Source organism: Frankliniella occidentalis, unplaced genomic scaffold, assembly GCF_000697945.3.
Source record: "Frankliniella occidentalis isolate FOCC.00 unplaced genomic scaffold, Focc_3.1 Scaffold2, whole genome shotgun sequence".
Lineage (NCBI taxonomy): Eukaryota > Metazoa > Arthropoda > Insecta > Thysanoptera > Thripidae > Frankliniella > Frankliniella occidentalis.
In genome coordinates this window covers 3,464,762-3,476,744 of record NW_026267132.1, presented here as the reverse complement: position 1 = coordinate 3,476,744, position 11,983 = coordinate 3,464,762, and the positions used below count along the sequence as shown (strand labels likewise).

Genomic DNA, 11,983 nt, shown 5'->3' with positions numbered 1-11,983 from the left:
TTTAGGGGGTCATAAAATGCACCAAGAATGCACCTGTGTCAAATTTTGCACGCGGTGGGACTTCCCGAATGTGCAACTGAAGGGGGGAGTGGAAGGGGTGCCGGTAGGCGGCCGGTTGCCTCTCGCCACCTCCTCCGCTCCCCCCCTGTCCCCCCGCCTGCACGCTAGTGCGTAGGCAACCCATGGAGCTACCGGCGTATTCTCCCGGACACCCGGTACGTTCGAGGTCCGGATGAGGCCAGGTGACGGTGCAGTCCGTTCAGTCGGGACTCGAGTCGCCGGTCTAGAACCGGCGGCAGCCCGCACGGTAGCACCTGACGAAACAAAGGAGTTAATTATCGCAAGTTGAAGTTCGTCAGATTACTTTCGGAGAGGTGCGTCGAGTTTCCATGCTAAATACACCAAATGGCAAACCCCTTTTCTGTGCACCTGCGACGACGCAAGACACGCCCCAGTTGATCATCAGCGCGACGCGAAGCTTGTCGTGCAGGTTGGCGTTGTCCTCCCTGGAGTCCACCGAGCGCTTGCGCCCCCGTCGCCGCGAGTAGACGGCGCGGCGCGGCATGGGGCGCCGGCACGTCACCTCCTGGCCGCCTGTGGAGCGCGGGGTAGGCAAGCCCGCCGAGCATGGCAGCGCACCGGGCGGCCCGCCCTCGCCCGCCCGCCCCAACAGCAGCGCCTCACCGGACCGTCCCGGAGAACTCCCCGAGGATTGTTCGACATCCGGTGCCGATCTCCGGGGAGCTCTCCGACACCTCACCTGCTCCTGCGTCGCGGCGTTCATCCTCTGGACGGTGGCCACGCGTGTGCGCGTCTCGGACAAAAGTATTTCCATGGTTCCCTCGTTCAACCCTGTCGATTCGGATCCTACTCCGTCGAGATCTAGGACCCATCAATTTCCGCTAAAAACAAAGTGTGAATTTTGCAAAAAATGAAAAAATTGAAAATCGCTGGGAATGGTTAAGATTGGCCCGACAGCATCCTCGTTCAATATCTCCGTCAAAATTTGGCGCTGGCGAGCCATTTTAAGTGAGTTACGCCTGTTTTTCTTGGACCGGTTCGCCTGCGAGGTAGGCAGCCCATCGTACGCTGCCCGCCAGATTCAAAAGACCACTTCTTAAAACCCAAGTTTCTTTGGACAGGCGTGGTTTCTGACTGAACCAAATATAGTTTTGTGGTCCCCTGTCGATTCAAACACTCCTCCTTTAAAATCCGGACCTATTAATATTCGCTAAAATCACAAAGGCTTTTGGAACAACGTTGTCGCGCAGGTAGCAGTGGCCTCGGGAAGCGTCGGGGGCGTGACCTGCCCACTAAATTGCGCTAAATTGTCATGAACTGTTATTTTGTACCGTTTTGTACGCAGCTTACGCATTTCCCTGTGCATGCTCTATTTCAGCACTATTATGAACAAGTTTTGAAATTATATTTGCAGTTATTTGAACAATGTTGCTGCGTTTAAAATAGTATAATAGAGCATGTACAGGGATATGCCGGGAAGTACGTAAGTGTGTACAAAAAAGTTAATAAAAATTCAGTGTGCGAGACCTGGGTACGAAGGGTCAGGGTGATCGATTACGGGCGAGGTCTGCCGGATCCCGAGGGTTCGAGGGGCTGCCTACGGCGCACTGCACTGCATGCCGCCAATGCAGGCAATGCTGTCGGGCCGGTTTGCTTATAGTATCAGGTGTCGCCAACTCCTAGCATTATTGCAACTCCGAAGTTGTGCACTTGCAAGTGCTTGCAATACAAGTGTGTGTTTAGTAGTTGTACACTTGGTTTTTCAGTGTGGAAGTTTTCGAGCTAGTCAGACTTGGTCGACTTCTTGGCCCACACTTTTGCGTTTTCTCCGGTCAGCGACAGCGAAGAACACGCGTTACATTGCCCGAGGGGACAAGAACTCCGGATATCATGTGTACACCTGCCTAGGAATCATCAGGATAAAGATCAATCGAAATCAATAGAAATCGCTTTAACTAAGCGGAAAACTAGTGGAACTGAAACAAATTAGTCAAAATAAGCGTTTTCTACCACTAAAACCCCTAAGGAATGAATATAAGCGGACATGAATCACTGGGAATCAAGTACTTCGGGAATCATGAGAATCATCAAAAGGGAGTTATTGGCCCCTCGGCATTGCCCAACTTACTGGCCAAGTTCGGCGGCCCGCAGACGAAATTTACGTCAGACTGTTAGGAAGGCATTGGCGAGGGTTTCGAGGAAACCAGGTGACAATGAGTTTACACGAAAGACGAGAAGGGTCTCGGTGACCTGTGTGCGATTGACGTCATTAGCCATTGAATCCAGAATCATTGAATGAATGAAAGAAAAACTATAGAATTATTTAAAAGAACGAAATTTCAAGGACCCTTGTCTGTAATCAAGAACAATTGTACTTGCGTATTATCTTGTTCGTTTCCTAAAATATGATTCCCTCATCAAGAGCATCTAGATCATCGTACTCAAAACTTCAAGAGAAAAAAACGTGAGTCAACGTGAGTCGACGTAAATTCACGCACTGTCAGAAAAACCAAAAGGAAATGTCGACGGTGCGCCCTGTCAATTTGTCATCAGGACAGCGACTATAATTTTGGATTATGGTCCACTTCGCACCGGATGTACCGTAACTTCGCAAACCGTACTTCCTTACAGCATTTTAACAGTATACACTGATAAACTACGTGTTCAACTGCTCAACACTTGTAAGTGTGCAACTGTAAGTAGAATACTTGCAAGTGTGCAACACCGTAATCGTACACTTGCAAGTGTTAAACTCGGTAGGTGTGAAAGTATTCAGTGAAAGTATTCAACTTGCAGTTGCACACGTGCAAGTATTTGACTTTCAGTTGCACACTTGGAAGTGTTGAGCAGTTGAACACTTAGTTTATCAGTGCACGTAGACTGGGCACTCACGTAGATTCTCCGTCGATTTGACATAAGGGGGGGGGGTCACCGACTCACAAAATACTCCGTTCACGGGGCCCATAATACCGTCGTAATACTTCAGAATAACCGACGAAAGACCCCATCGTGTAATACCGTATAATGTTCCCCATGATACACAGTACAATGCTTGCTTACGAACGAAATAATTTGCAACGTTACGAACAATTTTCATTTTTATGTATTGCAAAAGAATTTTTTGCCTAGCGTATCAATTGCACTGGAAAAACAAACGTGACGTGCGTCACGTTTTATGGTGCACTCGCAGAAGAGAACGTTTCTTGATGCTCTCCCACTCCATACAAAAAGATAAGGGCGTCACAGGAAGAGTGCATCAGGAAACGTGCTGCACGTCACATTTGTTTTTCCAGTGTAATGCCTGGAAGGTTCTTACGAACAAGCGGTTAGCATTACGAACTATTTGCTCGTAAGCTTACAAATAATTAATTCGTAATACTGCGCTTTAAAATCCTTCCTGAACTACGATGGTTTAGGATTGCAGTACGGACATGCTGTTCGTAAGCAATCTACAGTGTACCTGATAATACTCCTTACTTTTTCATAATCCCGCCACAATATTTCAATTTACCCAGTAAATCGACAAGTCATACCCACAACACTCAGAACACGGGTCATAGGTGAGTCGGTGACCCCTTGCCGAAACTCTAATGAGGGCGACCACCAGGCTAATCAGGGGAAGGGGGGAGGGCGGGGTACGCACAACGAGGGGTTTCTGCATGTTTGGGGCAGATATAAGGCCTGCGAGGGGTACGAGGGAGGGAGGGAGACGTCAGCTCAAACTCGAGCTCGCAGCTTTAACCCATATAGCAGGGCTCGCCCGCAGCGCTCAGTCCGCCGGCTCACGAGACGACAGACGTCCACATGGCACCCAACGTCAAGGATGTTACCAGCGGGGTGCTGTACGAGCACGAAGAGGTCCCGGACTACACCCGGGTCATCGCCCAGGACGCCGCCAAGACTCCGCCAAAGTCGTACCGCGAACTGCAGCCCATCCTGTGGGACCGGGTGGTGGCCCACGCCCTCGTCCACCTCACGGCCATCTACACCTTGACGCTCGTCTTCAGCGGCGAAGTCAAGCTGCTGACGTTGGCATGGGGTAAGCGCACTCAGGAAAGCGATCTGACACAAAAAACAATTGAAAGTAGAAAACTTTACTTCGCAAATCCAAAGAGCCCTCTTCGTAATATTTTTAGTTTGAGTAGAGTCATCTGGGAATGGAGATGAAAGTTAAAAAATGGATGTAAAATAGAAATACTTAAATTTGGCTAGAACATGAAAATTTTGTGTGTGTGTGTGTGTGTGTGTGTGTGTGTGCACGCAATTACATTCCTCGACCTCAGCGTCATCACCGCGTTCTCTTTTCCGCAGCCGGCGTCCTGTTCTTCCTGGGCAGCATGGGCATCCTCGTGGGCGCCCACCGGTTGTGGAGCCATCGCACCTTCCGGGCGAAGCTGCCCACCAGGATCGCGCTAGCCCTGATGCAGGTCATCTCCTGGCAGGTGAGTCGAGTCTTCCGATCCCCCCGCCGTGAGCATGGCAGCACGGAAAAAAAAAGATTCGCTGGGTCAGCTAATATATTGACTGGTATCTGGACAGACAAGCACATAAACTTCCGTAACCACTATATTGGCTACCCTAATCAATCATTGGCTGTGTCAGTCAATGATTAGCTGTATGAAATAATGATTTGCCTGCACCAGTAAGGTAGACCTCGACTGATTTAGGTAAGGGATAAGCTCTTACAGCTAATTTTTGATTGGCACAGCCAATGATTGATTAGAGTAGACAATATAGTGGTTACAGAAGTTTATGTGCTTGTCTGTCCAGATACCAGTCAATATATTAGCTGACTCAGCGAATCTTTTTTTTCCGTGAGGGTGCGCCCGGGTGCACCCCTGGGAGACTGGCGTCGAGCTCACGCACTTATTCACCCCGTCCACACGCAGGGCTCTATCTTCCGCTGGTCCGTCGACCACCGCACGCACCACAAGTTCGTCGAGACGGACGCCGACCACGTCAACGCCCGCAGGGGCTTTTTCTTCTCGCACATAGGCTGGCTGTTGATGAAGAAGCACCCCGACGTGGCCAAGTACGGCAAGATGGTCGACATGAGCGACATGATCGCCGACCCAGTGGTGTACTACCAGCACAAGTAAGTAGGCGTACTGTAAAAAAGCTTGCGAAGAACTATTCTATGCATTGCGAACTAAATCCTTCACATTGCTAACTAGTTCTTCGCACCTTACGAAGAAAATTGTTCGTATAACGCTGCAAAGAATTAGTTTGTAACATTGCAACTTGCGAATAAAATATTTTCCTATGCAAAGAAAACAGTTCGCATGGCAAACTTCCTTACAACGCTTCAAAATTCTTTGCAAGAATTTTGCAGTGCACCAGCATGATATGGTGCTTTTTTGGGGTCCGATCTTCCAGACTTCCGGATAACACCCGGATTCCGACACTCAAAACGCCGTGGCCGTGTGACCAAAACATTTGTAGTCTTTCAAACAAATGTCAACATTTTGGCAAAGCGCGTTGACCCCGGCGTTCAGAGTGCAGCAGTTCATTTTAGTGATTTGAAGGGCGCATTGTGTTAGCCTGCTTACTCATCCGTCCCGTCCATTCGCGCAGGTACTACTACGCCGTCTGGCCGTTCATGTTCTACCTGATACCTGTGGCCGTGCCGATGTACGCGTGGGGCGAGACGCACACCAACGCCTTCCTGGTCGCCGTGGTCCTCCGCTTCGTGGTCGGCCTGAACGCCACGTTCCTCGTCAACTCGGCCGCCCACGCGTTCGGGTCCCGCCCGTATGACGCGTGAGTATTAAACCAAGGAGGCCTGAAGGAGAGCAAAGAAGAACGACCTCCCCACGACTCGTATCGTGTTGCCCTCGAGTCTGACAGGGACAGGGCGCCGTGTGGGTAGGCAGGCGGCGCCGCCCGCGCGCACGCCTGTCGGGCGGGCAGGCCTACCCGATGCTTGTCAGGGGTCTTGTACCCTTTTACGTCACGGGAAACTGCGTTCACGGCGTCTTTTATTCCCGATTGGATCGTTTTAAACAGGTCCGAATAAACGTATTTTGTCTTTCGGTTGTTTGATGGCTGTCATCCGTTTCCCCCCGACAGGACCATCGCCGCCCGTGAGAACCCCCTGGTGAGCTTCATCGTCGGAGGCGAGGGCTACCACAACTACCACCACGTCTTCCCCTGGGACTACCAGGCGTCCGAGATTGGCAACTACGTGACCAACCCGGCCGGCATGTGCATCGACTTCCTGGCAGCGATCGGCCAGGCGACGGACCTCAAGACGGTCAACAAGGACATGATCAACGCGCGCTCCGTGCGCACGGGCGACGGCACCCGGCCCGTCTGGGGCTGGGGCGACGCGGACCTCTCCCGGGAGCACAAGGGCATGGCTGTCATCAGCAACGTCGTGGAGGAGCTCGGCCAGGCTCGCACTGGCCTACCCTTGGGCCCAACGGGCTGTGCGGCTATCGCCGGGTAGGCCCTCCCTCGACGGCTCCCCTTCGACCTCACGGAGTGAGGCACCCCAAGGCCTCACTTCTTGACGGAAAACGTGAACATTCTCGCTATCCCGCGTACAGTAATCACTTCTGTTTTGTCAGAGATAGGTGTAAAATAGAGAAGTATTCCTCTGGTCTTTCGCTCGATTCCCGTAGGTTCATATAAATTAGCCAATTTTCCCTTACTTGACTGAAAACCTTTGAGTAATGAGTGAGACAAATTTTGCCTCGCTCAATCAGAGCGATGACCATAAGGCTCACCCTATTTGAGTCATATGCACCGAACTCTCACTCTGAAGGAGTAAGAATTCTCTCCTCGACCAATAGTGGTGAGGAACCTCACTCTCATTGGGTGAGGACCGCAAATTATGACTCAAATTGAGTGAGAGTCAGATATCTCGCTCTCAGGAGTGCGATTTTTGTGTGTCACTGATCTCCCGAGAGCAATATATCTGACTCTAGCATTTTCAGGGTTGGACTGGTTTTACTTCTCGATCGTTAATAGAAAAGCAAGATAATTCCTCTTTTCTTGTGAATGTTGGTGATCTGGCTTTTTAATACCCTCAACAATGCCCCTCTGCCTCTCTTTTTATACATTCCCCAAGACTATAGGAGGAAAATCCTCCTACCCTTTCTCCCACAATTAATTTATGCTATTTATTAAAACATATTTATAACACTAAAAGTCTCAAATTGTTTTATTACTGAATTTTTTTTTACAATTTTTCCGACACTTTTCCTCCTGGATTTCCAGATGATTTATTGATGTAAGGACACAGTCGCGGTCCGCAATAAGCGCGAGGGTCACGTGGACTGGATATACGACCCGCAAAACATTGGCATACCTACCGACGATTCATTAGAGAAACCACAAGGTCGCAATTAAATCATGAAAGACTTCACAATTTGGATTAAATAACCTCGTCGAGATGCGCTCGGTGAGATACGCGGAGTAGGACGGCTGACTAGGCGAGAGGCACGCGCCCAGGGATTACCAAGCGAGACGAGGGAGTTGTAACCCCGCTCGGGCGCCACCAGGACGCCGTCAGGGCGCCCCGTGAGATTAGGGCGACATGAGGGAAAGCCTCGGGGCGCGCGAGGCACGCAGGAGCGAGGGCGATAAACAGCCAGAAAACGGCGGCCGTAACATCGTGACAAGAGCGGTAAGAGCAACGGAGAGATTGTGTGTGTGGGTGTTGTTTTGTTTTTTGTTGTTGATTTTTTTTTCCAGTGAAGAGGGAAAAGGGAGGGGGAGACTAAGTTCTTCCAAAAACTGCTCTTCGTAAGCGTTCAAAAGGACTTGCGGGGACTCATTTTAAAATATGAAGGAAATCCTCTGCTAATATGGTTGTTCCAGAGGTTTTTGTACTCCGTTATATGAAGCCTGTGTAACGACACTGCGAGAAAAGGGGAGGCGGTGGTGGCGACCTTGATTGAGAAAGCGAATGCGGCAGTCTGGTCAGGACAGGACGGGACGCGCCCGCGCCGCGTACAGTACGGTCAGTGCGCGTCGGTGAGCGAGAGAGGAAGGCGATCAGCAGCAGTGAAAGCGGCGCCGGGGTGAGAGTGATATGGAGAGGGGAGCAGCTCCCACGCCATCCGCCCCGGCAACGGGGAGGCCAGGTGTGAGATTTGAACGCTGTGCCGGGTGTACCGGGTGTACCGGGTGTTGCGCGGGATGTTGCAAGCATGCCATCTTCCTGGGCCACGCGGGCCATGGGGGCGCGTTTACGGGCGGAGGGAGTAGGCAGACCTCCAACATTGCAGCGTCCCCTCCGATGCACCCGGTACGGTAGAACCACACACACCGTTATACGATTCCGGCCACCAATGTGACAATAATGACGATAGTAAATGGTCGGCGTATATAGCTCTTGCTCGCCATGGTCGCGGTGCGCGCCGCGTCGAGCACGTGCTCGGCGACGAGAGGTGGGCCGGTGACGTGCGCGGCCCGAGCCGGCCAGGCCGCGGGCAGGCGCGACCTACATTAGGACCATTTATGACCTCGCTGATAATGGGCAGGAAGTGATTGTGGGAGCGGGGGAGGGATATGGTAGGGCCGGGCGGGGGGGACGACCGCCCGGAGACGGCGAGGTGGTGCGAGCTACTCGTCGCCTCTGAGTCACGAGTGAAAAAGAAACCGAGTGTATATCCGGATGTGATTCGGTTCACTTTATTGGGAGAGCCTCTGGTAGAGTTTATGAAGGAATTCCGCAATCTGGGTATCGAGCAACAACAAAAGGATAACTTTAAGTATTTGGCGTTACCGGGCAGGGGCAAGGACGCGGGCAAGGAGTACTTAGACCAACTTAGACTAAAAACCTACAGTCCAGACAAAAGGCGAAAAAAAAACAACAAACAGTTGAAATCAATTTAAAATCAGAAAATCGGAGAAAATAAGCAAAAAAGGAAAAAAAACCAAAAAAAAACACGAAACAATTGGTTTACGCTGTACGTTTGAATTTATAGCGAAGTACCCCAGGGGCGAGGGATGTGTGATATCTGGGTTCCCCGCACGCGCCGTCCATAGGGCTACCCCGCCGATCCCCGCGGCCTTTCCCCGGCTCAAGGGCCGCAGCTGCCGACTTCCCCGCGGGTGTGTGGCCGCGCCCGCCCCGCAGCAGCCGCACGCGGCGCCCACCACCTGGTCACCTGATCTGGTCCGCCCACGCCCACGCCCTGTCGGCCGCGGCCGCCCACCCCGGACCCTTTCCCGGGCCGCCGTCGCCGCCGGTGCGCACGTGCTGCTGCGCGCTGTACACTCGCCCGCGCCCGGCCCGCCTCCCCCGCCGTCTGGCGACCAGGTGCTACCTGCCTCCGCGCCCCATAGAGCGTGCCCATTCATCCGCCGCTGGATGAGCTGCACCCGGCGCGGCGCGGGGCGCACCAAAGACACGTCACCACGTCACGCTCAAGGGAAAGCGTCGGCGTCCCCCTTATCGCGGCCTCGAAAACCCCTCTTACCACTTTCGAACTGTGTGAACATGTCTGAAAAATATCGGCTAAATAGAAAACCCCGATTCACTCGCGAAGGAAGTCTCAAGGTGGGCGGGGGATTGATCACCCAAGATCATTCAAGCTAGAAGGCGGGGTGGCAATACAACACAGGTAAGACGGGGTCCTTCAGTTTCCCTGCACCCAGAAAACCATATCTTTCTAACAACGAAATTTTGTCGTTGCTAAAACCAATGAAATTTTAGTTGTAAAAAAAAGAAATCGTTTGCTCAACGATTTTTTTTCACAAGCATATTTTTTAAGTTGAAAAAAAAAAAACAAAAAAAAAAAACGTTGGACGGAATGAACATTTTCGTCATCCTTAACGATTAAAAACGTTTCTTTGATTTCTGCTAAGAAATTTTCGTTAAGGTAAATACAAATTCTTTACGGCAAACAATTGCTCTTCTTGGTGTGGCACGATAGGCGGGAGGGTAGTACCCGGACTCTAGTACCCGGCAGGACGCGTCCGCGTCCGCGTCCACGTTGTCGCCACGCGCCCGGCGGCCGGCGGCCCCGCCGCCTCCACCGCCGGCGGCACTACTTGACACTCGGCGAGGCGGGCCGGCCGGCGGGCCCGGTCAGCTGCTGGCCGGCGGCGGCCGCTGATAACGGCGTCCACCCCAGACGCGGAGGGTCCCCTTATCAGCTCATTACGTGCCTGCCAACAGCGCAGGACTCGAACCCTGCGGTCACGTAGGGCGTGGCGTGGTGCGGTGCGGCCGGTACTCGGTGGGGCCGGCACTCGGCGGACGCTCCGTGTCCCGCGCGTTGTCACCCTGATGGCCCATACGGCCGCTGCGCAGCTAAGAGAAGCGCCCGGTCCGTGGCCGACAGGTGCTCGTACGATGAGCGGCCCCGCCCCGCACCCCGTATCGAGTGCCGCGAAGTACTTACTATTGGTGCCAAGATGAACTCGGCACAAAGCAGCACTACTTCCGCTGCCGCACCACCAAGACAAGGGCCAGCGATGAACTACGTGTCCGTTTCAGGAGGCGTCACAGGACTGACTATTAAGTCGCTGCACACCCACACCCTGGAAAACCGTGCCTGTCAAGGGGAGAAAGGGGTCCTGTCATCGGCCACGGTGCAGCTGTGCACACGTGCGTGCGTCCCACACTTCAGCACACCACCTAGCCGTCACCCACTTACCCGAGCCAGCACTAGAGCCCGTTCTTCCGCCAAAGCACGGTGCCATAACCATTCTTTGACAGTGTGGGGTGCTGTGTCGGCTGCTATCGAGCAGTCCGGCCAGCCACCGCCAGGTGGCGCTCCGCGTGGAACGGAGCCTAGCTCCGGACCACCGCGACGAGCGGTCAGCAGTCGGTAACAGGAGCGGTCTCGGCGCGCTATCAGCCACGAGCACCACCTACCATATGTTGTTGTCGTTACAGTATTGTTATTGTTGTCTCTGTCTATAAGTTCAAATAAATCCCATGCAAACACCACCCGCTAGTAGTCATTTCCATGACACGTCATGGGGAATTACGCCAAAAGACACAGTGACATTTTTTTGGGAACTCCAGAAAAAAATCAACGTGAAAAAATGCCGGAAAAATAAATTAAATGACATAAATGCGGTACTTTCTTCCACATTGCTCGCAGTGTCCTCAAAATGCGCCAACACAATTGACAGAAGTTGCGAATGAAATCGGCTGAGAGGCGTGGAGCGCACGGACATTCTCACGAGAGTGGTCAGGCTGGGCTATTCGCCCGGCCGGCGTAGGGCATGTGGTCGGAGTGAGCGCTGCAGCGCGGGGCCGACCCGGCGGACCTGCCTCTCAAGGCCGCCGAGATCGTGCCGGGATACACACGCTGGGCTGCAAGGAAGGAGGTCCACGACCCTTTTGGCCCGCGGACGGGGAGAAGGAGCAGGAGGAAGGGGAGGGGGGGGGGGAGAACCGGCTCTCTAAACCTGCCCGACACTGTCACTCGCAGGCTGGGCAGGCCGGCTAGCGCGCGGCAGCGGCACTCCCTGCGAAGATCAAGTTCAAGACGTGTCGTCTGCTGCCTCGGAGCCGAGCCGAGCCGAGCCGAGCGGCGGCTCGACCGAAACAGGATTGAGGTGCGCTGCCCCCGCGCCCGCGCGCAGGCCCGCGGCCAGCACCGTGGGAGAGGAGTGCAGCGCAGGGCAGGCAGGCGGCACCTGCAGAGCAGGGTTGTCGCGAGGAGCTGCCCTGCGCCTGCGCTGCAACAACGACACAATCGTCAGTATACTGGTTTTAGAGGGGATTTCTGGCATTTAGGATTACACAACGTGTTTGTGCTGCACGCACACTGTAAAAAGTATAAGTTTATAAACTTTACGAAGTTTACAAATGTTCGTGATCGACTACGTTAAGTTACGAAGTCTTACCTCTAAGTTGCAACTCACGGTGTAAAGGCTCATTCTTATGTCGCAAAGTAACTAGAAATTTACGCAATCAATTTTGTTCAAATACGAAAATGTGAAAATGTTTAACATTATAAATTAACTTTCCCGACGAGAAAATTGATTAATC

At 52.8% G+C, this 11,983-nt stretch overlaps 1 protein-coding gene across 1 annotated transcript; it reads left to right on the top strand.

Moving 5' to 3' along the window:
- The first annotated feature begins 3,713 nt into the window (after positions 1 to 3,713).
- Positions 3,714 to 7,022, top strand: LOC113210375 (stearoyl-CoA desaturase 5-like). The gene is made up of 5 exons (XM_026428351.2): positions 3,714 to 4,060; positions 4,333 to 4,463; positions 4,911 to 5,116; positions 5,596 to 5,781; positions 6,091 to 7,022. The coding sequence occupies exons 1-5, from the start codon at positions 3,826 to 3,828 to the stop codon at positions 6,467 to 6,469; spliced, it is 1,137 nt and encodes a 378-aa protein (XP_026284136.2). The 5' UTR covers positions 3,714 to 3,825; the 3' UTR covers positions 6,470 to 7,022.
- Positions 7,023 to 11,983: the final 4,961 nt, after the last annotated feature.

What these genes read in the sequence shown, in the direction of transcription:
- LOC113210375 (XM_026428351.2), top strand. Translation starts at nt 3,826, where the DNA reads ATGGCACCCAACGTCAAGGATGTTACCAGCGGGGTGCTGTACGAGCAC. An exon ending in GCTGCTGACGTTGGCATGGG is followed by an intron (nt 4,061 to 4,332) that starts GTAAGCGCACTC and finishes TCTTTTCCGCAG; the next exon opens with CCGGCGTCCTGTTCTTCCTG. An exon ending in GGGTCCCGCCCGTATGACGC is followed by an intron (nt 5,782 to 6,090) that starts GTGAGTATTAAA and finishes TCCCCCCGACAG; the next exon opens with GACCATCGCCGCCCGTGAGA.